General features: G+C 45.3%; 2 protein-coding genes and 2 pseudogenes across 2 annotated transcripts; 1 reads left to right on the top strand and 3 right to left on the bottom strand.

Annotated features, from left to right (window-relative positions):
• Positions 1 to 5,736: 5,736 nt before the first annotated feature.
• Positions 5,737 to 6,673, bottom strand: LOC136508544 (uncharacterized). The gene is made up of 3 exons (XM_066503236.1): positions 6,357 to 6,673; positions 5,950 to 6,053; positions 5,737 to 5,870 (listed from the first exon to the last, which is right to left on the bottom strand). Exons 1-3 carry the CDS (start codon positions 6,671 to 6,673, stop codon positions 5,737 to 5,739), a joined length of 555 nt encoding a protein of 184 aa, XP_066359333.1.
• An 11,676-nt stretch (positions 6,674 to 18,349) lies between these two features.
• LOC136509455 (zein-alpha 19D1-like) lies at positions 18,350 to 19,184 on the top strand (annotated as a pseudogene).
• Positions 19,185 to 21,700: 2,516 nt separating this feature from the next.
• LOC136507633 (cytochrome P450 81Q32-like) lies at positions 21,701 to 23,539 on the bottom strand (annotated as a pseudogene).
• Positions 23,540 to 23,890: 351 nt separating this feature from the next.
• LOC136508766 (cytochrome P450 81Q32-like) lies at positions 23,891 to 26,415 on the bottom strand. The gene is made up of 2 exons (XM_066503545.1): positions 24,859 to 26,415; positions 23,891 to 24,762 (listed from the first exon to the last, which is right to left on the bottom strand). The coding sequence occupies exons 1-2, from the start codon at positions 25,819 to 25,821 to the stop codon at positions 24,136 to 24,138; spliced, it is 1,590 nt and encodes a 529-aa protein (XP_066359642.1). The 5' UTR covers positions 25,822 to 26,415; the 3' UTR covers positions 23,891 to 24,135.
• Positions 26,416 to 27,514: the final 1,099 nt, after the last annotated feature.

Consider the following 27,514-nt stretch of genomic DNA (forward strand, 5'->3'; position numbering starts at 1 on the left):
GTCATCGCTTCCTCGTCTAGCCGATTCAATCTTGGCTGTTGGCGGGAACCCTCGTGATGTCCAATTGTCGTGGACGATGATGACCAAGAAATTCTTGTATAAAATCGAGGAACGATCGTGCGGAGAACATCATGTTGATCTTGAGGTCCTTCGAGTTCTTGATTGCGATTGCGCCGAAAGTCCCTACCTGGCGCGCCAGCTGTCGATGTTTCACCACCGATAGCCTGCCACGGGGGTACCCGGGGCAGTTTGTTCGGGCTTCAGCGTATGCAGAACTCGACGGTAAACGCAAGAGACAGTCGATTTATCCTGGTTCGGGCCCTCGACCGTGATCGAGTAATAGCCCTACATCCGGTCGGCGTTAGCCTTTGCGTTGGATTGATTGTAAAGTGTTGTGTTATCTCAGTCCCCATCTAAGGAGCCCTGCCCTCCTTTATATAGTCAGGAGGCCAGAGTCCTAGTCGGTTTACAATGTAGAGTCCTAGTAGGATTACAGGGTAGTATTACTACTAGGATTACATGGGAGGAATCCTAATCAAACTAGATCTCCTCTCTTCCTTGTGGTGTATCCCGTGGGTTCCGCATCGACACCCGCGCTCCCCAACGACCTCGCTCCCGCTCCCCCCACCGGAGACGAGGACGGCGGCGGCGGCGGCTCCGACGAGGTAGGTCATTCCTCCTCTAGATCTGAGCTCTCCTCCTCCTCCTCCTCCTCTAGATTTGAGCTCTCCTCCTCCTCCTCTTCCTCCTCCTCTGGATCTGGATCTGAGGGACGCAACAGTGGCTAGGGTTCCGGCGAGCTCTATTGCAGTACCCTTGTTTTGCTGTTGCAACAAGTAATATTTCTTTGTTGTATTAGTCTTTTTTTTTCTGATGTTGCATCTCGAATTGCGTCTTGTTTCTATTGTTGCAGTAGCCTTGTTTTGTTGTTGCAACAAGTAATTTTTCTTTGTTGCATTACTCTTTTTCTGATGTTGCTTTCTCGCATTGCGCTTTGTTTTTGTTGTTGCAGTAGTCTTGTTTTGCTGTTGCAACAAGTAATTTTTCTTTGTTGCATTAGTTTTTTTTCTAATGTTGCTTTCTCGCATTGCGTTTTGTTCTGTTTGTTGCAGTAGCCTTAGCAACAAGTAATATTTCTTTGTTGTGTTAGTTTTTTTTCCTAATCTTGCATCTCGCATTGCAGTAGCTTTGTTCTGTTGTTGTAGTCGCTTTGTTCTAATATTGCAGTAGACTTATTCTGATGTTGCAAACAAGTAATACTTTCTGATGGGAGCGCGGTGAGGATGCGACGCACCTAGCGGGGCGCGGTGGGGGGACGAGCGGCGCGGCGGGATGGCGGGCCGCGCGCGAGCGTGGGACGGGCCGCCGCGACTGGCGAGCGACGCCCGAGTCAGACGGACCCAAGGCGCTAGGTGCTCCGTTGTTTTGATCGGGATCGAAACGAGTCATACTGTTCCCTAGGGGGGGGGGGGGCAGGCGTGGTTTCGTGCGGGGAGGGGGGACACTCGGACGGACCCGAGGTGCGTCCGGACGCGCTCCTGAAGCCGGGCATCCGGGCGCTAGGTGCGCCGATACGAGAAAGCTGCTCTAGGATATGGAAAATTAAGTGATCTGGCCAGTTGGTCCGCGATATGATTAAAAAAACGTATTTGACCCACGGACAGATCAACTGTTTTTTTTTTACAACATGAACAAATCAACTGTTCTATGCATGGTCCCTAGACTTCATTTCGTGGCTATGTGTTGATCATTAGACATGAGGCATTTTCATAAACTTCTAGAATGTGGATTCAAACCGCCAATACCATATGCGTGGCTCGTCCAACCTCTCCCACGTGCAGGCGCAACTCTCTCTGGCTGCCCCAGTTCAGTGGTTCCTATTCTCGGTTTTTATCGATTCTAGCTTAAAAATTGGCAGTTGAACCGGATTGATTGCATGCTCGATCTTTTACCTATATACCAGTTCTTAGCGGTTCCTACACCCGGTTTTTGTCGATTTTGGCTTAAAAATTTGTGGTTCTAGCGGTTCAACCGGTTTTATCCGAATTGGTTGCATGCTCGACCTTTAACCAATACCAGACCAGTGGGGCTCCGGTTCTGTTTTTTTTTTTTTTTTTGTCAGACTACCGGTCTGGATCCGATAATTATGCTGTAGCCAAAGGCCAGAAGTCAGGGCTGCAAGCAAACATGGTACAATGTTATAGGGTAGGTAATCTTTCTCTAGAACAACCAAACAGAACCCTTAACAGTGCTGGCTGTGATGGAAATACTACTCTAGCATAGTACTTATTATTTATGTTATGATATGTGTACTCTTGGCGGTTATATCATATCAGTTTGAAACGGGACTACTATGAAAGTGACTTTTAAAGACGGGTCAATTAGATTTCTAGAGATGGTTGTTTAGTTCATCTCTATCAAAAGGACTCAAAACATCATTGTCTGATGTGACCAGGCAAACACGTCTTGAAATGATTTTCAGGATTAAAAAGTATTTGAAAATAAAAAAAATCATGAGACAAGAACAAATAGCATGTTAAAGTCACCTGGATTTTTCACTAAAAATATGCAAATGTGCAATATGTAGGATTCAAACTCAAGACTAGGGATGGGAAATGGAAATGGAAATCTGAATTATCCAACATTCATATCCACTAAAACCGGCAATATGGATATTCGCTCCGTTTCTAATATGGATACTAAATGGATGCATCCGATTTCGTTTTTCATTACTTTTCTCTATCTGATTCTAGATCCGTATTCGATAATAATATGGAATATCAGATGTTTATGCTATCCACAAATAACATGGTATAATAAATCTATTTCAAAGTTTTTCTCTGTGACTAGTGACTAATTATTTAATTTTAATATTACTAATGATGCATTAAAACTATTTAGTAGTATATCTAATTAATTTAATATTAGTAATGATACAGAAAGATTAAATTAGTTTTAGTATTTCCTAATTTAGTTTAAGCCTAATATATTTGTTGTTGTAAATTATTTTAATACTTTGATTATTTTACTGATGCAAATTATTTTATATAAATTATAATTTGATGATAAATATTATATAAATAATGATTGATTAAATGATATATTTAATTAATAAATATTGATTTATAACTATATTATTTTTATGAGCTATCCTTGTCTATGTTATATTATCATGTACCCTGTGTACTAATTTTGTAATGAGAAAAACATTCATAAAATAAAATGGCTACTTGTTGCCTACCATTCTTATTTGAGTTTCTTCACTTGATCTATGATTTTATCGCATATTATCTATTATAATTTAGTTCACTTCAACATCGAAGATTATTGTGTACTTTGATTTTATTTCACTTTGATTATCGATGAACTTAGTAGTAAAGTAAAAGTATATTCATGTATGTTGAATTTAACAATATGAACTTTGAGTTGAATTGAGTAAATATCATAATAGAGATCCAAACCCGAGACATATGCTTTGTATTCCTTTTCGAATTCGAGTTAAAATGTGGTCAAAGGTGATATCCGGATCCAATTCCATACGAATCCACTCCGTTTTGATCCCTACTCGCGACCTCCACTCTAACATGTGGCCTTCCTTATTTTTCCAGTACATGCTAGTTGTTGATTGCAACATGAAAACATTTCCTTTAGCAGTATCGGTAGGGATGGTTTCCTGCGGTGGGCCTCTAAATGGCCTGCCTATCGAAATAAAAACTTCATTTTCACAAATATATTTGAAAGCTTGCGACAAATATTTAGGCCAATACGATCTTATAAATAAAAAAGTTGTCAACTAGAAATTTGCATATTCATTAAGCTCCACAACTTTGATACAAATTTATTCAACTTGATAGGAAAAAATTATACATTTGTTTGTAAGGAAACTATTTCATTATAAAGATGGTTATTAACGATGTAGCTTCTATAAATCTCTAGAGGCTAAGTGTCACGCGTCTGGAAATAGCCCTACTTTTGAAGGCCGTTTGTTGAGAGGCTTGTCTCTAAATTGATTTCTAGATGCTAGGTGTGGGGCTGTTAGCTTCTGAGAGGATCTTTAGCGGTACGTCGGTACTACCTAAAACAGACTATCTATTTGTCTGTTTGGGTAGCCATCCATTTTTATACTACCCATATTTCGCTCCCAAACTCTACCAGTGGCGTCATGTCTACACCGGGGGTCGGCAGGCTTCGTGGTGTCGTGGCCTCGGTGCCGCGCGTTGCTTGTTCTAGCTAGCTGTGCACCACCGCCGCGATGGAGGTGGAGCCGGGGAGTATAATTTGCTTCGGTGGTTGCCTAATGGGCTAATGGCAAATGCGGCGGAAACACAAGTCCTCCTCTGGCCTGTTTTTTCTAACATGTCTGGGAGAATGCTGCTCCAGACCGGCCGGATTGGACATGATGACTCCAGCTGGGTCTTCGCACGAGCAGTTTGAAATATATAAGAATTATGAGCAGCAGGTTCACACAAATTTTCTTACTTGTGTTGCTGACAGCAAGCGTGGAACGACCGCGACGATTAGGTCGTCGGAGTCAATACCAATTCGTGGTAATCTCTTCTCTACTATTATATTATATTATATATACAACTAAAAATTACAGTTCGGAATCATTGACTGGGCAAATCATCTCGCCTCGCGTGAAAGCCCACCCGGCGAATCACCTCGCATCCACGCGCGACAGCTAGGCCCGGTGCTCCCACGTCCGGTATCCAACGCGCTAGCGAGAAAAGGAAAGGAGCGAGCGAGAAAAGAAATGAATCGTCATCCGGCTTGCCCCCCGCGATTTGTCCGCATGTCACTCCATCCACGGCGTGAATGAATCGGCATCCCTGAACAAGGAATTGTTTGTTTTTGCGGCATGCTTTTCTATCTAGATGAGATAATAAACCTGTGCAAGTTGGTTGTACACACTGCATACATAACAAGGAAAGTAGGCTTTGTTCGTTAGATGTCTAGGAAATTAGATTAATAACGCAAGTGTGAAAAAAAATTGACAATTTGTTTGGCTCCTGATCCTTCCACTAACCCGTTGTTAGGATTTGTTCCGGCTACAGCTTAAACTATGAAGAAACGAGGTGAAAAGCCCTGCAGCTGTACATTTTCAATGTGAGAAAATTGCTAAAATAGGACTCCCAAACATGTGCCTTTGCTAAAATAGGACTCCTAATGTTGGCTTTGCTCAAATAGGACTCGAAACGTTGTCACTTTGTTATAATGACATTTTTACACTTTTAATCACATTTGTCATCTCAAATACATGTATTTTGCCTTGAGCTGACTATTTTGCCCTTAGGCCTTTAAAACACGTGTATAGGTGGGCTGCTGGCCGCTGCCTGGGCTGGATGGCCGGCCGCCTGGCCATCGCTTGGCTAGCCACGGCCTGGGCTGGCTGGTTGCCGCCTGGGCATGGCTGGCCGTGGCCTGGGCTTGCTGGCCGCTGCCTGTACAGTGTAGTACGTACTGCATGTACAGTGTAGTACGGAACAAACAAGACTGCCCCGTATACGTACTGCATGCATGCATATATGCATATATATATACAAGATTGAAATAGGAAAATGATGATCCAAGCAATATATAAAACACATGAATTTAGGACAAACAAGTTCATATCATAAAACTATGATTCTAGCAGTTACAAGTTCATCGCATAAGACTATAATTTAGTTTAAAACAAGATCCAAGTCATGAAATAAATCATGAGTAGTTTACATCTCATCACACAACTAAAGTAATTCATCCAATGTGTAGCTTCCTCTTCGGTGTCATCATCTTGGGTGCTGCAGCGGTAGGCATCCTCACGGGACTATTGGTGTCAACTTGTGAAGATGTGCCCTCCCCTAATAACGTCGCAAGCATGCTGCACATAAATTCAATACGACAATCAGATGTTTGGAAAAATTAGTGTACGGTAAATGTGTCAATTTCTATATTTATAATATTTACAATTAGATCCTGGACTATCACGTAGAATTTCTTCTCTAGTCGGCCTCCGTGGAGTGCTAGGTTCCGCTGGCTGTATTGTAACATTTTTCCTTGGTTGCCTACGCTTTCTAGACAATTGAAGATAACAATCACAAACTTGAGCAATCCAAGTTAATCAGAAAAAAATCAACGACTTCTCACATGCTACAGAGACAATAATGCAAGCAAAGCAAAGTTCAGAGTTCTTATATGCATATATATGCTAGTGGCCTCATATACGTACTGCATGCATGCAAAGGACAAACAAGATTGACTTGGAACAAACAAGACTGCCTCATATACGTACTGCATGCATGCATATATGCATATATATACAAGATTGAAATACATGTACAGACTAAACAAAGTTGTGGAATGTACAGACTATTTACCTCTTTTTTGCAGTCCCATTGAGCGGGCACTTGGAACTAGCTTGCCTATGACCTTTTTCTCCGCATCTTTTGCAAGTCATAGGTCCTCTGATCATCTTCTTTCCCTTTGCATTTGTTGGAGCAGTATCATTGTCACATCCCTTCTCACCCTCCATCTCATTGGTAAATTTTCCATCTTTGGAACCTTTCTTCTTGTGTCCACCTTGCATCCATCCCTTGATTCTTAGTTTCCTCAATCTTCCAGGAGGCAATTTAGCTAGAGGTGCACCAACTAAAAAAGGTAGGTCGACTTCTGGCCATTGTGTTTTATCTGTCATCGGTTCAATCTCTTCCATAAGCCGCCCTAAACCTATTCACTGAGTAGTAGTCATGCACGAACTGTTCTAGGTCAATTCTCCTTTGGCGGGTTACATAGGCCAATACATGCTGACATGGCTTACCAGTGTGCTGCCATTCTTGACAAGTACAAGTCCTTTGCTCTAACTTGACAACGTGTCTCACAGAAACGCCGATGCTATGGTCCCACACCTCTGCACTCCAATTAGAACATTTCACAATTTTCAAGTGTCCCAAACCTCTAGTATTTGCTCTTAGTTGAACCATAATAGCTGGGAGAATCCTGCCCTCAGGTAGCCTGTATGCAATAATTCTTCTCTTGTGCCACAGTACCATAATCATTTCTCTGATCTTATTAGCAAGGTTAGCAACAGGTAGGTCCTTATGGTCTCTAATCTAGTTATTAAATGACTCAGCAATGTTACTAGTTATGTAGTCACACTTAATGTCTGAATTGAAACCACACCTATACCATAGAAGCTTGTGATTGGCCTGTAACCATTGCACTGCTTCTGATGATTCACTTAGCATTTTTGCTAAATTGTCATAGAAAATCTCCTCTCTGTAAGCTCTTGTAGCAGGATATATCTGGATAAACCCTCTAAATCTCTTTTTGAAGTTTCTGGCTAGATGATAAAAGCATTCCCTTTGCTCTGCATTTGGGAATACATTCTTCACTGCATTCTCTAAGCCTTTGCAAGCATCAGAACATATAGCAATTAGTGGAGGATCACCTATAGCCTTCCTCAACTGTTCCATGAACCAAGTCCAGTTGACTGTTGTCTCAGAAGCAATGAAGCCATAAGCGACTGGATACATCCAATTGTGACCATCAACTGCTACAGCTGCGGCCAAGTGACCATTCCACCTTCCATTAAGGGCTGTAGCATCTATGCTCAAATGAGGCCTACAACCTTCCAAGAAACCATCAATACATGGTTTAAGAGCACAAAAAAAATAGTGGAAATATACCTCACCATCCACCTCAAGAACATCAATCTCAACTACACTCCCGGGGCTCCGCTTCTCGACCTCGGCCTTCCACCTATATAGCAGCTGAAAACTCTCTGACCATTTGCCATAAACCTCATCAAGAGCTTTTGCTTTACCCCGCGACATAGTGTCATATGCAATTTCACACTTGTGATCTGTCTCCAACCTCTTTTGCAGTTCCCTAGCACCAATATTTGGTTCAGCTCTAAGTATACTCGCAGCCCATAGAGCTACCCACTTGCAATTTGGAGTTGTAGTTGCCATCCTCATGCTAGACACACATGTATGGTCATTGACTAAGACGATAACCTGCAAGAAAAAAATAAATCAATGAGATATATTGTGTACTGTTGCATCATATATAGACACACATATGTACTGTTGCATCATATATAGCACAGAAAAAAATCAAGGACTTCTCAGTCATATATAGACACACATGAAATAATGCACGTTGACAGCAGCTAGCAAAGTTGACAATCAAGCACAGGAGCATGCACACGTCCGGCCAATCAAGTAGTACTACTGCCTCCTATTGCTAGTTGAATTTGCCACTGCAATACAGCTCCGTAAAACGATTAGAATGCTAGTTTAGAGCATCTCCAACAGGACCCCCCTACTTGACCCCCTACTCCAGATTTGGGTAGCGGAATCGTGACATGAATAAATTCAAGGATGGCCACTCAAGTAGTACTACTGCTAGTATTAGACTACTTGAAATTTAACAGCTTACAAAATTTACTTACCAAATTGATTACAGCTTACCAAATGAATCGTACAGAGGCATGCAAGCATATATGTATATATAGTACTACATGGCAGTAAAACACTTTCATCCGGGCAATTAAACACAGGCAATGTAGAATTAATGAAATAAGCCCTGTATACCTCCGTTGTAGCGCTGCCTTGCAGTTTTCTGCCATTTATCCTCCAAATGCAAGGGCGATCTTCATCATCGGAATTGCAATAAGCCCTATATACCGTCTTAGTTGACTTCTCTACTCGTAAATGGAACTCCTTGTTGATGGCAAATTGCCGAACTACCAGCTTGAACTCCTCCATTGTTGGGTACATTGTCCCTACCTCCATTGATGGGTTCTTCTTATCATACGTAATGACCATCTCACCGGGTACGACATCACTAGTAGGGATGGCAGCACCATCAATATCTTGCCCAAGCGCAGTATCATTCACTTGTTCATCCATTCGGCAACCAAAGCCTTGTGTAGGTACATTTGTTGACTCATTTGTTGTGCCCTTTTCTGTCAAGCCTAAAAACTCACACATCCGGCTCTCGCTCATAACTTCAATTCGACCTTCATCATCATGTGTTTCCATAATTTGTAATGTTGCCCAATCAACTTTTCCTATAGTCTCCACATCATTCACTTCAGACCTATAAACAAGCCAAACCTAGTTTTATTTCTGTACGTTACTTGTACTGAAAAAAAAATAAAAGATCTAGTGGATGCAATATATACCTTTGCACTTGAAGAACAGGAATGTTGCACTCTCTTGCCGGATGAGGAGCAGTAGGCAGAAGTGACCTTGCTAGGGCTAGAGCATCGATGGAGGCCTCCACTGCTGGCTGCAGGCCATCGGTTGCCCTAGCCTGGGCAGCTTGGCCATCAGGTGCCATGGCCAGTGCACCAACTTGGTCGGGCAGGCCAGCAGGCGCTGCGGCCAGGGCACCGGGCGATGCCGAGGCCAGAGCACCGGGCGACGCCACGGCTAGGGCACCAGGCGCGGCCTCAGCTAGGGCACCACGAGGGGCCAGGGCTTCGGTTGCCTCCAAGTCCATGGCCGGCGGCGTCGGTAGGGAAGGAGGGGCAGCGGGCCCTATTGACTTGCTGCCATTATAGGAGTAGGCAATGTTGGATTTAGGCCCATGTTTGGCCTAATTTGAAAAATTCCAAAGCATGCACAACCTATAGTCCCATATTGCTAATTCAATGAGAGGTTGCCTTGCTTAAATATGGGAGTCTCCTCTCTATGCAAAATAGGTGAAAATGAGAGAGAAGGAGACTGTTGCTACACGCACGTGCAGCTCGCGCGCATTTTTCACATGAAAAATCGCGTGACTTGCGACGAGCGCGACGTGTACGTGTACAGCAGGCTATTATTTATGCAGTTTCCATTTTTTATGCTGAGCGTAATGGCGCTTCAATGTGATTGAAACTGCCGTTTTAAACAGTAATAAGGTGTGTCAGTTTCTGCTATTTGATTGCAGCATTTTCTGTCATTAAATTGGGTAGTTTTTACTGTTTGATGAGGGGAATTGATGCACTATGAAGGCCTATAAAACCAAGAGACGTCCTGGTTGAAGGACACGCATTCACACGCTCACCTTCCCACTCGTTGTGCCGAGCTTCTCGCTGCTGCGCCTCGTCGACCTTTGAGTTCGGCGTGCACCGGACTTGAAGAGAGCGGGATCTCCAAAACCACTGCCGCGAGACTCCTGCACGGGGCGGCAATCAGGTTTTTGGGCAGCGTCTACACGCGACCGCTTGGTGATCTACAACATCTACTTCAACACGTTCGACTACATTCTGCGCAGGATCATTGAGTAATTTCCTTACGCAATTCTGTTCTAGTCAGTATGTTGCCTGTTTACTTGTGTTATATGATTGCATCATTTTTTATCTATGAGTTTTTCCTCCAAACAAAATCTGGAATATATTTTAGGCACATATTTCCAACAGGTAATCGGTTTGTGCAGTATATTCGGTTTGGTCTCTTCGGTGTAGAAAATTTTTGGTGTGCCAAAGCTACAACCAACGGTGCAAGACAAAAACAAGAACCGACATTTCTGGTTCTCAGTTCAATCAGTTCAGTGTTTTGTGGTACTAAACTCTGGCTGATGCTTACGACTCTGGCTGATGCTTATGCGTCTTCGGAACTGACTATTAGAAAGAGGCAATCCGTAGCAAGATGGACTCCATCATGACAAATGAGACTTGGGAGATCACTGAACGTCCTGTTGGGTGCAAACCTATTGGATGTAAGTGGATTTTCAAGAAAAAGATGAGACCAGATGGCACGATTGAAAAATATAAAGCGAGGCTTGTGGCCAAAGGCTTTACCCAGAAAGAAGGTGAAGATTATTTTGACACCTATTCACCTGTGGCCAGGTTAACCACCATTAGGGTGCTCATTGCATTAGCTGTTTCCTATTGTCTACACATTCATCAAATGGATGTAAAGACAACTTTTCTTAATGGAGAGTTGGAGGAAGAAATCTATATGGAGCAACCTGATGGTTTTGTGGCTAAGGGACAGGAGGGTAAAGTTTGTAGATTGTTAAAATCATTATATGGCCTAAAATAAGCACCCAAACAATGGTATGAAAAATTTGATCAAACCTTAACCTCTGCTGGTTTTGTTGTAAACAAAGCAGATAAGTGTGTATACTATCGCCATGGTGGGGGTCAAACAGTGATCTTGTGCTTGTATGTGGATGATATACTCATATTTGGGACTAACACTGCCATGATTGACGAGGTCAAATCATTCTTATCTTCATGCTTCGACATGAAGGATCTGGGTGAAGCAAGTGTTATCCTGAATATTAAGTTGATCAAAAATGAGAATGGGATTATTCTAAATCAATCTCATTATGTGGAAAAAATATTGTGTCGCTTTGGCTTTGAGAATGCCAAAGTATCCCCTACGCCCTACGATGCTAGTGTAAAGCTAAGGACAAATAAAGGCGAATGGTTGGACCATTTGAGATATTCACAAATAATTGGGTCCCTCTTGTATCTCGCTGGTGCAACACGTCCCGATATATCTTTTGATGTGAGCAAATTAAGTCGTTTTACTTCCAATCCAGGGAAGGATCATTGGGATGCACTAGAGAGAGTGCTACGTTACTTGAGAGGTACAATCGAATATGGAATTCACTATACTGGTTATCCATCTGTATTGGAAGGATATAGTGATTTCAACTGGATTTCTGATGCAGATGCAATTAAAGCCACGAGTGGCTATGTGTTTACACTAGCAGGTGCTGCAGTTACATGGAGGTCATGTAAACAGACCATTTTGATGCGGTCTACCATGGAAGCTGAGCTTGTAGCACTTGACACGGCTACTGTTGAGGCCGAGTGGCTAAGAGAGCTACTCATGGACTTGCCACTGGTAGAGAAACCAGTTCTGGCAATCCTTATGTACTGTGACAACCAAACGGTATTGATCAAAGTTACGAATACTAAGGATAATTCGAAGTCCTCGAGACATGTGAAGCGGAGGCTTAAATCTGTTAGAAAGCTGAAAAACTCCAGAGTAATTGCTGTGAATTATATTCGCAGCGAGAAAAATCTAGCAGATCCCTTTACAAAAGGGCTTGCACGGACAGTGATTTCTGTTGCAAACATGGACATGGGGTTGAGACCCATTTAGTTACAAAGTAATGGCAACTCATTTCATTTGATAGGAGATCCCTGATTTAGAAAATGAGAAAAACAAGTTACTGTTGTAACAGGGAGTACAGACTGTTTAAAAAAATTAAAATTACTCATATTCCATGAAATGTACTCTCTTCTGTATGGAAGGCTGGCTATTATGCCTTAATGTATTCTAGTGTCCACTGAGGGAAAAGGTATCATCCTACAGGATACCTAAAATGAATACACTTATGTGAGCTAAACTGTTAGGTCGCAGTTCATGAGAGTGGGGTACTCTTTGGAAAGCTTATGAGAAGATCGAGGGGCAAGATCTTTAAAAGCTCTGTTTGGACTTGACGTTTTTGCAGCCTAGTACCAGTTGGATCTTCAAGAGAAATCTGACAGTAAAAAGCTATGAATTCAAGGCTTAGTCCATTCATAAGCTGCTAGAAGATGGATCTGGTTGATCTAGGTGTAAGTTCAACCCGTATGGGACTTATACTGAAAATCTGGTATATATAAAGAATGTTCAGTACAACAGCTTTGGAATTGGTGGGGGATTGTTGGATTTAGGCCCATGTTTGGCCTAATTTGAAAAATTCCAAAGCATGCACAACCTATAGTCCCATATTGCTAATTCAAGGAGAAGTTGCCTTGCTTAAATATGGGAGTCTCCTCTCTATGCAAAATAGGTAAAAATGAGAGAGAAGGAGACTGTTGCTACACGCACGCGCAGCTCGCGCGCATTTTTCGCGTGAAACATCGCGTGACTTGCGACGAGCGCGACACGTACGTGTACAGCAGGCTATTATTTGTGTAGTTTCCATTTTTTTATGCTGAGCGTAATGGCGCTTCAATGCAATTGAAACTACCGTTTTAAACAGTAATAAGGTGTGTCTGTTTCTGTTATTTGATTGCAGCATTTCCTTGAATTAAATTAGATAGTTTTTATTGCTTGATGAGGGGAATTGATGCACTATGAAGGCCTATAAAACCAGGAGACGTCCTGGTTGAAGGGCATGCATTCACACGCTCACCTTCCCACTCGCTGTGCTGAGCTTCTCGCTGCTGCATCTCGTCGACCTTTGAGTTCGGCATGCACCGGACTTGAAGAGAGCGGATCTTCGAAACCACTACCGCGAGACTCCTGCACGCGGTGGCAATCAGGTTTTTGGGCAGCGTCTACACGCGACCGCTTGGTGATCTACAACATCTACTTCAACACGTTCGACTACGTTCTGCGCAGGATCATTGAGTAATTTCCTTGCGCAATCCTATTCTAGTCAGTATGTTGCCTGTTTACTTGTGTTATATGATTGCATCATTTTTTATCTATGAGTTTTTCCTCCAAACAAAATCTGGAATGTATTTTAGGCACGTATTTCCAACAGGCAATCAGTTTGTGCAGTATATTCGGTTTGGTCTCTTCGGTGTAGAAAATTTTTGGTGTGCCAAAGCTACAACCAACGGTGCAAGACAGAAACAAGAACCGACATTTCTGGTTCTCAGTTCAATCAGTTTAGTGTTTTGTGGTACTGAACTCTGGCTGATGCTTACGACTCTGGCTGATGCTTATGCGTCTTCGGATGCTGACTATTGGAAAGAGGCAGTCCGTAGCGAGATGGACTCCATCATGACAAATGAGACTTGGGAAATCACTGAACGTCCTGTTGGGTGCAAACCTATTGGATGTAAATGGATTTTCAAGAAAAAGATGAGACCATATGGCACGATTGAAAAATATAAAGCGAGGCTTGTGGCCAAAGGCTTTACCTAGAAAGAAGGTGAAGATTATTTTGCCACCTATTCACCTGTGGCCAGGTTAACCACCATTAGGGTGCTCATTGCATTAGCTGCTTCCTATGGTCTACACATTCATCAAATGGATGTAAAGACAACTTTTCTTAATGGAGAGTTGGAGGAAGAAATCTATATGGAGCAACCTGATGGTTTTGTGGCTAAGGGACAGGAGGGTAAAGTTTGCAGATTGTTAAAATCATTATATGGCCTAAAACAATCACCCAAACAATGGCATGAAAAATTTGATCAAACATTAACCTCTGTTGGTTTTGTTGTAAACGAAGCAGATAAGTGTGTATACTATCGCCATGGTGGGGGTCAAACAGTGATCTTGTGCTTGTATGTGGATGATATACTCATATTTGGGACTAACACTGCCGTGATTGACGAGGTCAAATCATTCTTATCTTCATGCCTCGACATGAAGGATCCGGGTGAAGCAAGTGTTATCCTGAATATTAAGTTGATCAAAAATGAGAACGGGATTATTCTAAATCAATCTCATTATGTGGAAAAACATACTGTGTCGCTTTGGCTTTGAGAATGTCAAAGTATCCCCTACGCCCTACGATGCAAGTGTAAAGCGAAGAACAAATAAAGACGAAGGGTTGGACCATTTGAGATATTCACAAATAATTGGGTCCCTCTTGTATCTCGCTGGTGCAACACGTCCCGATATATCTTTTGATGTGAGCAAATTAAATCGTTTTACTTCCAATCCAGGGAAGGATCATTGGGATGCACTAGAGAGAGTGCTACGTTACCTGAGAGGTAAATCGAATATGGAATTCACTATACTGGTTATCCATCTGTATTGGAAGGATATAGTGATTCCAACTGGATTTCTGATGCAGATGCAATTAAAGCAACGAGTGGCTATGTGTTTACACTAGTAGGTGCTGCAGTTACATGGAGGTCATGTAAACAGACCATTTTGATGCGGTCTACCATAGAAGCTGAGCTTGTAGCACTTGACACGGCTACTGTTGAGGCCGAGTGGCTAAGAGAGCTACTCATGGACTTGCCACTGGTAGAGAAACCAATTCCAGCAATCTTTATGTACTGTGACAACCAAACGGTATTGATCAAAGTTACGAGTACTAAGGATAATTCGAAGTCCTCGAGACATGTGAAGCGGAGGCTTAAATCTGTTAGAAAGCTGAAAAACTCCGGAGTAATTGCTGTGAATTATATTCGCAGCGAGAAAAATCTAGCAGATCCCTTTACAAAAGGGCTTGCATGGACATCGATTTCTGTTGCAAACATGGACATGGGGTTGAGACCCATTTAGTTACAAAGTAATGGCAACTCATTTCCTTTGATAGGAGATCCCTGATTTGGAAAATGAGAAAAACAAGTTACTGTTGTAACAGGGAGTACAGACTGTTTTAAAAAATTAAAATTACCCATGTTCCATGAAATATACTCTCTTCTGTATGGAAGGCTGGCTAATATGCCTTAATGTATTCTAGTGTCCACCGAGGGAAAAGGTATCGTCCTACAGGATACCTAAAATGAATACACTTGTGTGAGCTAAACTGTTAGGTCACAGATCATGAGAGTGGGGTACTCTTTGGAAAGCTCATGAGAAGATCGAGGGGCAAGACCTTTAAAAGCTCTGTTTGAACATGTACAGCAAGCTATTATTTGTGCAGTTTCCATTTTTTATGCTGAGCGTAATGGCGCTTCAATGTGATTGAAACTGCCGTTTTAAACAGTAATAAGGTGTGCCAGTTTCTGCTATTTGATTATAGCATTTTCTATCATTAAATTGGGTAGTTTTTACTGCTTGATAAGGGGAATTGATGTACTATGAAGGCCTATAAAATCAGGAGACGTCCTGGTTGAAGGGCACGCATTCACACGCTCACCTTCCCACTCGCTGTGCTGAGCTTCTCGCTGCTGCGCCTCGTTGACCTTTGAGTTCGGCGTGCACCGGACTTGAAGAGAGCGGGATCTCCGAAACCACTGCCGCGAGACTCCTGCACGGGGCGGCAATCAGGTTTTTGGGCAGCGTCTACACGCGACCGCTTGGTGATCTGCAACATCTACTTCAACACGTTCGACGACGTTCTGCGCGGGATCATTGAGTAATTTCCTTGCGCAATCCTGTTCTAGTCAGTGTGTTGCCTGTTTACTTGTGTTATATACTTGCATCATTTTTTATCTATGAGTTTTTCCTCCAAACAAAATCTGGAATGTATTTTAGGCACATATTTCCAACAGGCAATCGGTTTGTGCAGTATATTCGGTTTGGTCTCTTCGGTGTAGAAAATTTTTGGTGTGCCAAAGCTACAACCAACGGTGCAAGACAAACAAGAACCGACATTTCTGGTTCTCAGTTCAATCAGTTCAGTGTTTTGTGGTACTGAACTTCACCAAGCTTCCAGTTCTATCTTGTACTCACCTCTCTTCCTAATATCTATAACAAGGTAACGACTCTAGATTTCCATCATCGATTCATCTAGTCCAAGCAATTACCGTCTAATCGCCACGGTGCTGATCACGTGCCAAGCATCCATGTTTGTGGCCTGCTTCCCTAAGGCGCTGACCTCATGCAAATTGCACCATACGCCTGTCCTCCCCGGATCCGTGCTCCCGCTCGCCTTTGTTGTCGCAACTCGAGTCTTGCTCGTCGTCCTCGCTGAGCGCTGCCACGAGGAGCCCACAACAGAATGCTAGAGATTAAAGTAGTAAGCAGTGGGTGGAGGAGAGGTGAGAGCTAATAGGGCCTGCTTCCGATATAATTGTGTCCTTGGGCTTAAATGGGCCGAAGTTGTGTGATGCAAAGAGGGCCAGAGACGTTGCCCTTTGTGGAACTGATGGCTGAATGTTGATGCGGCCTTTGACGAAGATGTAGGTTGTAGGAGTAATCTTAAGAGATAGCACGAGGAGTCTTAGCTGCTGCCCACAGCTTTGTTCCACACTTGGTCGATGCACCGATGGCGGAAGCCTATGCGTTGAAAGAAGGGTTGATGCTAGCGCAGTACATAGGGTGCAACCGGCTGATTATCCAATCAGATTGCATGGAGGTCATAGAAACAATGAAAGATGGAGGATTTACGGCAAATTCGGCAGCTGCCTTATATGACGAGTGTAGCATCATATGGAGTGGGTTTCAGGATATAATGATTGAGCATTGTAATAGGGAGGTAAACCAAGCGGCGCATGACTTAACAAGAAGGGCGATGCAGTCTAAGCAAAATTGTACTTGGGACGATGAGCCCCCTAGTCTCATACTTGATTATCTACCAAATGATGTAGCTATCCTGAATGAATTAAGCATACCAAATTGTTTAAAAAAACTAGAGTTCAGATTTCTTGGTGGCTCAGTTGGGTGCACAATGAAAACCTATGATCACTGATACTACCAAAATGTGAAACCAACACTGAACACTGAACACACCAACACTTTGCTTCAGTTCGGTTTCCAGTTTTCGGTGTAAAAATGCCCACCCCTAGCCACCAATACTAAATTTCGCCCAAGAGGTCCAAGACATGCTCCATGGCATACAGAACCTACACAAGTGTCTTAATTTTTTTTTTTTTTTGTCTATGTCACACTTCAAAACTAAGCGTGACATCTTCACCCACAAAATAGCTCATTCCTCCTCCTCATTCCGTAGTGGATGTTGTTGACCTGATGCACCTTAGCCTCATTGACCTTGCTCATCTTTCTCAATCCCATTGTTTGGTCGTGTTTGTTCTCCTCATGTCTCGTCCTCCGCGTTGATGTTTCCATTCTCAATGTCCTTACTGCACCCTTGGCCAATGTGTCAGACCACTTTCCCTTTGTTTATGATCTTCTGTTCTCACTATCTACTTCAGCCATCTCAGTTTCCCTTTAGCCACCACCACTTACATAGTCTAAATTAGAGTATTTGTGTGCTATTGTGCATGGGCTTAGGAGAAAATAATTACAAAAAAATCTACCCATTTTTTAACCCTATCCAGAACACTTTTATGGTACTAGTGGAACCTTTGGATTTTTTGTGGTAGTCTCACAAACAACTCATGAGTGAGATCTTATCTCAACTTGTAGACAAATTTAGTTGAAATGATTGAGATCCACATCATCTGGTCACAACTTCACAAACTGACTTTAATCAAGTGGATCATATATTAGGTTGCACTTGCACATGTGTAAAGGTGAATGGATCGTACCATTGTCACCCATGTATTCAGAAAATACCAGGAGAAGAAAGCCATTTTTTTGCTTGTATTTTGTACAAATTATTTTGTCAACATGTAAATTGTAAGCCAAGAAAAGTGGTCACTAAATGTCAAAACTGACTAGATACCATGTCATCTCTAGCTTATATTCTAATAGTTTTGTTGGCTAAAGCGGAAATCTTGCTGAGATACATGACCTACCATGTGTATAAATAGCCACCAAACTAGTAGTTAATCCATCACTCATTTTATTGAGACCAACTAGCAATGTACAAAGTGAAATACACTAGCAACATCTTAGAAACAATGGCAGGCAAGATATTTGCGCTCCTTGCTCTTTCGGCAAGCGCTGCTACCGCGACCATTTTTCCACAGTGCTCCCTAGCTCCTTTCACTCCGGCTATTCCACAGTACCTCCCTCCAGTGACAGTCGCAGGATACGAAAACCCAATTGTACAATCCTACAGTATAATAGGGGACATACTACACTGGATCATAAATAAGCAACACCATGCTGCCCTATTGCAGCAGCCATCCTTGGAGCATCTGTCTGTGCAGAGCATCACGACACAACAATTGCAGCAACAGCTGCTACCTGTGGTGAACCGTGCTGCCTACCTCTAGCAACAAAAGTTTCTTCCATATAATCAACTAGCTGGGGTGAACCCCGTTGCCTACTTGCAGCCACAACAACTACTACCATTCAACCAGCTTGCTCTTGGGAGCCATGCTGCTTTCTTTCAGCAACAACAGTTGCTGCCATTCTACCCGCAGGCTGTGGCAAACATTGTCCCCTTTTTGCAACAACAACAGTTGCTGCCATTCTACCCGCAGGCTGTGGCAAACATTGTCCCCTTTTTGCAACAACAACAATTGCTGCCATTCTACCCGCAGGCTGTGGCAAACATTGCCACCCTCTTGCTACAACAACAATTGCTGCCATTCAGCCAACTAGCTCTGACGAACCCCGCCGTCTTATTGCAGACTGACACAACAGCTCCTGCCATTCTACCCGCAGGTTGTGGCAAACATTGCCGCATTCTTGCAACAACAACAACAATTGCTGCCATTGTGCCAACTAGCTCTGACGAACCCTGCCGCCTTGTTGCAATAGCCCATCATTGGTGGTGCCATCTTCTAGATTGCTTATGATTTTGTACTGTAATAATGAAGTTTTCATGCTAATGCATGTGACTTCTCGATAATAAGAAATTATAGATCCATATTCTAAATTCCAATGTATCCAAGTGTGTTCCATAATTTTTGTTGCCCTAAGACCGAATACCAAAACTTTGAATCATACCTATGGTGTGATACCTGAATAAATATGCACTACCACATACAAACATCATGAGGGGGATGGCGGCTAGGTGTTAGGCTAGAATATTAGTTATCTCGATTATCCGAGGTTAGGAACTGAATTAATCGAAATAAATTCAGTTACCTTGAACCTGAGCATATGGTGTTATCTAAGTCCCTAAACTTTTAAAATGCACATTCATGTATATGAACTCGGCCCACACTACATCACAAATCCAAATGGGTCAAAACAAGACACGTTTGCTGACATGGCGGTTTACGCTAGCACCAACGAAGCTAGACCAGCCCCTAAACTTGGCAAATAATGTCATCTAGGTCTCTAAGCTTTCAAAATGTACATCAACATACATGAACTAGACCCACCCTATGTCACGGGTCCAAACGGGTCTTTTCAGTCGTTTCCGTCCATATGGGAGGAAGGAAACGTCCATGGGCCGGGCTCTGTTCGGCTGATACATAAGCTGGCTGATAAGCCGGCTGAAGCTGTTTTATTGTGATAGGAAAATACTGTAGATTCTAGCTGATAAGCCGGCTGATAAGTTCAAGCGAACAGGGCCAGACTAGCACATACAAAAAGCTCACGGTCAGCCTTTTTAGTTTTCGCGCACGGGAATTGACTACTTCTAAGATCCTATATGTATTTTTGGTCGTTCCCATGGGTTAGTTCGCTAGTAAGTACTACGTAGTAGTATTTTTTTTTTACTTTTTGACAGAGTTTTCAAGTTTTCACAGTGGGGCTAGTATATGGGGGTGTTTGGATACCAATTAGAAAGCCTAAATATGAGCTAATTTTGGGCTAATAAGAGCCTAAATAGTCTGGGCTAATAATTACAGTAAATTTGGTAATCTTGTATTTTCTCTGAGACATTTACAGTGTAGTATTTCATAAGCAAAGTACACTGTATATCTTAACAGATGACATTAGCATGCACGCCAAAGTTATGATACCGAACACCGAAAGTTATGTTCTCTTCTGCTCATGCTCTTGCTCCAGGCTTTTCTTTCTTCTTTTGACAGGTCCGCAATAGCTTTTTTCTGTCAAACAGAAAGAAAAAGTACCTTTTCTGCAAACTTCCATTTTCCAAAAACGAGAATAAAGGCCCTGTTTATTTCCTTTGGTAAAACTTTTGCCCAGCACTTTTAGCCCATGTTTTGAGCAAATGGATCTAAACAGGTGCAACAAAATGGGAGGGCTAAAGTTTTGCCATTCGCAAACTGGGCTAAAAGCATTAGGGGGTGTGAAGGACACCTCATTTTGCACTTTTAGCCTAAACTTTTGCCATGGATCTAAACACCTCAAGTAAGACTAAAGTTTAGCAACAAAAGTTTAGGGGTTAATCTTTTGCCATGACAAATAGGACCAAACAGGGTCAAAAACAAAGGTACGTCTCCATCTGCTAGTTCTTTTCTTTCTGTTTGACAGGGACACAGTGTTGATAAGTTATTTGACAATGGATCCTCAGCGGCCCTTTATCCTTCAGGTTGTTTGCTTCATTCCATCGATGAAAGAAGGTCCTCGTCATTTTTTCTCCCTTCATTTCAAATTATAGGTTGTTTTAGTTTTTCTTCATATATAGTTTTTGTCATGTATCTAAATAAACATAGCTTATTAGTCATGATGTATATCTAAGTGTACAGTAAAAAAATCATATACTTAGAAAAACTAAAGTGATCTATGATTTGGGAAAGAGGGAATACTTGTTATGCTATAGCAAGCAGAACATGCTGCTGCTTCTGGCAATTTCATTTGGAACCGGCAAACTGAGGGTTTTTTTATAATGCTTACATGACAAAATAGGAAACTACTGAAATATTACCTCAATCAGAATTCACAAGGGTAATCCAAATCCAAATCTACCAAATTGCTCATGTTTCGATCTTCTATGTTAGATATAAGATTGTCTCTGAAATCTGAGTCAGACAGCTAATCTTAATTGTCAGAACTTAGAAAGTAAGAAGGGTCAAGTTAACCAACAGATGCATAGTCTCTGAATCATTTGAACCATCAGAAGAAATTCAGAGGCATTCCCAAATGGTTCAATATCTGGATCAGAGGGCACTGCTGGTTTAAGATCTGAAATCAGTTTCAGTGGGCATACATCATTGCTTGTAATTTTGAAGACTTTGTAATTTATCATCAGATTGATAATTGCAACTGGCATTTTATCTTCTTCTGTTTCACTTCATCAACAAATGCATAGTGGAGACTGGAATAAGCTACAACATTGATATATCATTCACATCTGGATGCAAGATTCTTACTTCCAATCATAGGTAACTGAAAAGCTTAAGTGTTGCATAATTCTGCTTATTCTTCAGAAACCAATGTTCTGTTATTCATGTTGATCCAGATAGCATGTTATTGACAAACTCCCAGGGCCGACAGATTGCTGCCAACGGCTTCGCCATAGGCATAGACAGGCCAACTCCTTCGGCCATGTCAGGGGCACCACATTCACCGACATCCCACTCAAAGCATTGGACGAGCGCCGCCAGTGTCAAGCTAACAAGACGCATTGCCAGCCCCTCCCCTGGGCAGCGTCTCCGTCCAAGCCCAAATGGCAGCAAGGGGGCGGTGACCGTGGTCACCATGCCAGCGTCCATGGACCGCTCCGGCCTGAACTCTTCCGGCGCCTCCCATAACTTGGGGTCCCGATGGATCGCCCAAGCGTTCACGAGGATCATGGTGCCGCGCCGGACATGAAACCCACCAACGGTGCAGTCCTCCATGGCCTCGTGCGCTGGGATGACTGGGCCGACAGGACAGAGCCGGAGGGTCTCCTTGACCACACATTGCAGATATGGGAGGTTCGCGATGTCGGACTCCTCCACCAGCCGGGATGTGCCGACGTTGGTGTGCAGTTCAGCTGTCACTTTCTGCATTGCTTCTGGATGCGTCAGCAGCAGCGCCATTGCCCACTCAGTGGTCAGTGCCGATGTGTCCGTGCCGGCACTGAGCAGTATCCGTATAGATAGATGCATCATCACGGAGATTGCAACCATGTCACCGATTCACCATGGTGGTGCCACAAAGACTGATTCACAGGAGAGATTACTCACCAAGACAATGCCTTTGATGACAGTTTCAGTGTAGTACTCGGGATCAATTTCTTGCGGCGACAGGAGTTCGTCAATGGCGCCGTTCTTCTCCGTGTGCCGGCCACCGGCTCTGCGATTTTGGCGTTTGTCGCGCACGAGGCCGGCGACGAGCGCGTCGCGTCTCGCCTGGAGACTGATCAGAGCCGCATCGACGCCGCGCAGACAGTCGATCCACCGCAGCGACGGGTAGAAGTCCCCGACGCTGGGGGCGCCGCTCACCGCGAAGGTCTCCTCGATGATCCCCTGGATCCTGCGCACGTCGTCGCCGTGCCCAGGAGCGCCGGTGAGCGAGCGCAGCATCACGTTGAGCACCAGCTCGAAGAGCCTGGGCCGGAGCGTCACCGCGGCGCGGGACGCGTCTGGTTCAGCGGCGGCGGCGTCACGGAGCAGCAGGCTCTCGACGAGCGCGGCGACCTCGGCGCGGCGAGGCGGGACGCCGAGAAGAGCTCCACGGCGAGGAACCGGCGGACGGCGCGCCAGTGGTCGCCGTGGGACGCCCAGCTGACCACGGTGTACCCGTACCCGAGCCTGTCCCCGGCCAGCAGCCGCGGCCTGCCCGCCAGCGCGGCGTCGTGCGCCGTGAAGCACTCCTCCGTCGCGGCGTGTGACGACACCAGCAGCGCGCGCAGCGTGCCAAGGCGCAGGGACAGGAGCGGCGCCAGCTGGCCCCCGGCGCCGTGCGCGGCGGCGAGCGCCGCCAGCTAGCGGGGCAGCGGCTTGCCGAGCACGTGGAGGTGATTGACATAGTGGATCAAACGGTACAACCTTGCATACGGGGTGAAAACTTCCTGAAAGATTATCTCGAGAGAGAGAAAGGGAGATGAGATATCACCGATTATTCACGGGCTTGGAGGAAGAGCTCGACGTAGCCATGGTGAAGATAATGTGGTCTGGGTCGACGGAGTCGTGGTCACGGCGTTGAGGTCGGTCGCAGTGTAGTGGTGGGCGCAGAGGCGGCTGTGAAGACGGCAGTGGAGCTTCCCGTCGCTGGTTGCGCCCCTCAATAGATCGGATTGGGTTTGTCGATGGGTGTAGCGGCTCACGGTGAACCTCGTATAGAGAGCCGGCGACCTCCATCTCTCTTTATAGCACAGTGCGACGGAGGCCCACCAACCATGTAGGGTTGGGCGTCCCAGATCAGGGCGCGAGTAGGCCCAACTCAGCTGTTGGGCCAAGCTGGAGAGATCAACACTAACAATCTCTTTGATCTCATTTTATTACTTAAACTTAACTTACATTATCTTTTTTTCATTCCATCACTGATTAGTGCATAGAACGTATATCATCCCACAAAATCTGAAGGTCAAAGCACAAGATGTACAAGTACAAGGAGAAAAAATATTATTTCATTAGAAAATGAGTTGATTTTGTTGTAATGAGTTTGGACATTTGAACTTGAAATCTCACTTGTACGGGTCAGGAAGAAAGGGTAAAAAATCATCTAATTGTGTCGCCCAGCATGTTTAACAGTTTTCGTATTTGAACTTGAAAGCACAAGTGCACAACACACTTTGTTTTTCTCATTTGAAAACACAGCAGTGCAATGTATCCATATAAAGCCATATTATTCTTAGTATTACTGAACATACTGATTACATACAGAATACTGAACAATCAAACACCAGCGTCATAAAAACTTGTTTTTTCTTTGCAAGAAACCACTGTTTAACTCATCATGTTGAAGTAGAGAGCAGGCCCTTGACAAACTCCCGAGGCCGGCAGACAGCTGCCAATGGCACGGCCATGGGCATTGTCAGACCAACGCCTTCGGTCATGTCAACGACACCGCCTTCACCAACATCCCACTCGAAGCATTGCACGAGCACCGCCAGCGTCAAGCTAATCAGACGCAGTGCTAGTCCCTCCCCAGGGCAGCGCCTCCGTCCAAGCCCAAACGGCAGCATGGGCGTGGTGACCGCGGTCACCACACCGGCATCCAAGAACCTCTCGGGCCTGAACTCCTCCGGCGCGTCCCAGAGCTTGGGATCCCGGTGGATCGCCCAGGCGTTCACGAGGACCATGGTGCCGCGCCGGACGTGGAACCCGCCGATGGTGCAGTCCTCCATGGCCTCGTGCGCCGGGATGACCGGGCCGACGGGGCGCAGCCGCAGGGTCTCCTTGACCACGCATTGCAGGTATGGGAGGTTCGTGATGTCTGACTCCTCCACGAGTCGTGCGGTGCCGACATTGCTCTCTATCTCAGCCCTCACCTTTCGCGTTGCTTCTGAGTGTGTCAGCAGCAACGCCATTGCCCACTCGATGGTCAGCGCCGACGTGTCGGTGCCGGCAGTGAGTAGCATCTGCATCATCATGGAGATTGCGACCATCTTAATTACCATGGGCCAAGCAACATTCTGGTGCAACAAATACAACTACCAGATTAGTAGACTACTCACCAAGACGAGGCCTTTGATGATCTTGTCCGTGTAGTACTCGGGATCAGCTTCTTGCAGCGACAGCAGCTCGTCAATGATGCTTTTCTTCTCCGCCGTGTCTTGGCCATTACCGGCGTCGCGCCTTCGCCGTTGGTCCTGGACGAGGCCGCCGACGAACGCGTCGCGTCGCGCCTGAAGACGTACAAGCGCCGCATCGACGCCGCGCAGGTGGTCCACCCACCGCAGCCCCGGGAAGAAGTCCCCGACGCTGGGCGCGCCGCTGACCGCGAACGTCTCCTCCACGATCTCCTGGAACCTGCGCACGTCGCCGCCGGGGGCGCGCTCCCCGGTGAGCGCGCGCAGCATGACGCCGAGCACCAGCTCGAAGAGCCTGGGCCGGAGAGTCACCGCGCCGCCAGCGCCACCGTGGAGCAGGCTCAGGCTGGTGACGAGCGCGGCGACCTCGGCGCGGCGGTCGGCGGCGCGCGCGGCGACGCGGGACGCCGAGAAGACCTCGACGGCGAGGAGCCGGCGCAGGGCGCGCCAGTGGTCGCCGTGGGACGCCCACACCAGCATCGTGTACCCGTACCCGAGCCGGTCGCCGGCCAGCACCCGCGGCCGGCCCGCCAGCGCGGCGTCGTGCGCGGTGAAGCACTCCTCGGCCGCGCCGTGCGACGACACCAGCAGCGCGCGCCGCGCGCCCAGGCGCAGGGACAGGAGCGGCGCCAGCTGCTGCTGGTGGCCCCCGCCCCCGGCGCCGCCGTGCGCGGCGGCCAGCGCGGCCAGCGAGCGGTGCAGCGGCTTGCCGAGCAGGTGGAGGTGGCCGAGCAGCGGGCGAGACGGCGGGCTCGGCGCGCCGTTGCGGTGGCCCTGGCCACGCCTCGACCAGACCGCCGCGGCGAGGAGCAGGGAGACGGCGACGGCAAGGAGGAGGAGCAGGGGAGCGTCGCCGCTCGACGACACGCCCGTCGCCGCCGCGTTCATGGCTGGCAATTTTGAGGCTCCCGCTGCCGCCGCGTACTCGAGCAGACTCGAGCGAGTTTGTGGCGCCGTGGCCGTGCCGTAGCTGCAGGAGGAAGGAGGGCAAGGAAGAAAGAAAGGGTGCCGGAAGATATTTTATCCTGTGTGTCAACATCAAGAGGATACGTCCTGCATCGACCTTGGAAGAGTAGCCGTAAGCGGAAAAAGTTAAACTTGCGGCGACGAGAGAGCGACGAATCGACGATAGGCCGGCCACTTGGGGTGACGAGCATCAATCAGCCAGAGGCTGACGACGATTCCGTGAGGAACGACATGTCCGCACCTGCGGGGACTCTACCCATACTCCATAAACTAAACTGCTGCTCTGATTCCAAATGGGGTTTACGGCGTCTGATAATCGCTACCATCGAGCGCTACTAGTTCTCTTACACGTGCCGTTGATCGGTTGATGGATAGGTTGATTTCTCGGATCTTAACAAAACACGTGCTAAGCACGTTCGCGAAAAAAAAAGAGAGTTGATTCCTCGGACTGTTAAGATTCACTGCTAGGAGCAGTGCCGTACTATCTTCTCCACTGCGACACGCTATGGATAGCTGATTTTAGGCCGGCCACTTGAGGCGCCGAGCTGTCGACGTGTGTTCGCACCCGTGCGGACTCGGCCCATACTCCAGTAATGTTGAGATTGACTGCTACGAGCAGTGCCATACTATCTTCTTCACTGCATACTATCTATAACATGCCACGTTAGTGCCAACTCATCTATAGATAATAGTACAAAAGAATACCCATTTAGGCTACCTTTGGGAGGAAGGAGCAGTGCCGTACTATCTTCTCCACTGCGACACGCTATGGTTAAACGGCCTGTTCGCTGGTTGGTTTCTGGACTGGTTTGGGTTGGCTGGTGCTGGTTTATTGTGAGAGGAAAACACTGTTGGCTGGCTGGTTTGGGCTGGCTGAAACCGGCAAGCGAACAGACTGAAACTCTTCTTCTTCTTAATTACAATGATACGCAAATCTTTTACGTATTTAAAAAAAAAAAACACCCCCCTACACGCTACGGGCGATGAACCCTGTGTCCCTGGTGCTGTTTGGAAGCAAGCACAGGAGAGACTAGGTGGCTGTTCGAATAGTTTTAGCCAGGCCCCAGGCTCAAGGGTGGATGTTTCCAGTTTTGCTGCATCCTTGCATTTATAAAAAAAACACTGAGGGCGTTCGGCTGGTATGTGGAATAGTGAATTTTGGATGGTTGAATAGTATTCTATGAGAGAAAATAAGCTGAGCTAAAACAAGCGGGAAGTAGTACAGTTGAACGCCATTACTATCCTTTGCCATTCAAATTCAATTAAAAAAAGGAACAGAAAAAAAGGAAGAGGTCGTACTGGAGCAAGGTAAACAAGGCCAAAAATTTTATAACAGATAAGAAAAATTGAGAAGAATCAACAAGATTCAATACATATTCAATAGTTCAATACCATAATAAAATAAAAAATGGACAAAGATACAGTTATAACAGAAAAAACAATCCTTCCAGAACCAGGCGCCATGTAAACACAAGTACCTACAACTCGAGCATAAATGTATCTCAAGAGCCAAAGTAAAAAGCAGTACACAAGGTCACATCCAGATAGCAGCTTGTAATTGTCTTGAAATTGAAATTGCAACTTCTGTCCAAAATGGCAGCACTCTACTAATAGC

The sequence above is a fragment of the Miscanthus floridulus genome, chromosome 15 (genome assembly GCF_019320115.1).
Source record: "Miscanthus floridulus cultivar M001 chromosome 15, ASM1932011v1, whole genome shotgun sequence".
Lineage (NCBI taxonomy): Eukaryota > Viridiplantae > Streptophyta > Magnoliopsida > Poales > Poaceae > Miscanthus > Miscanthus floridulus.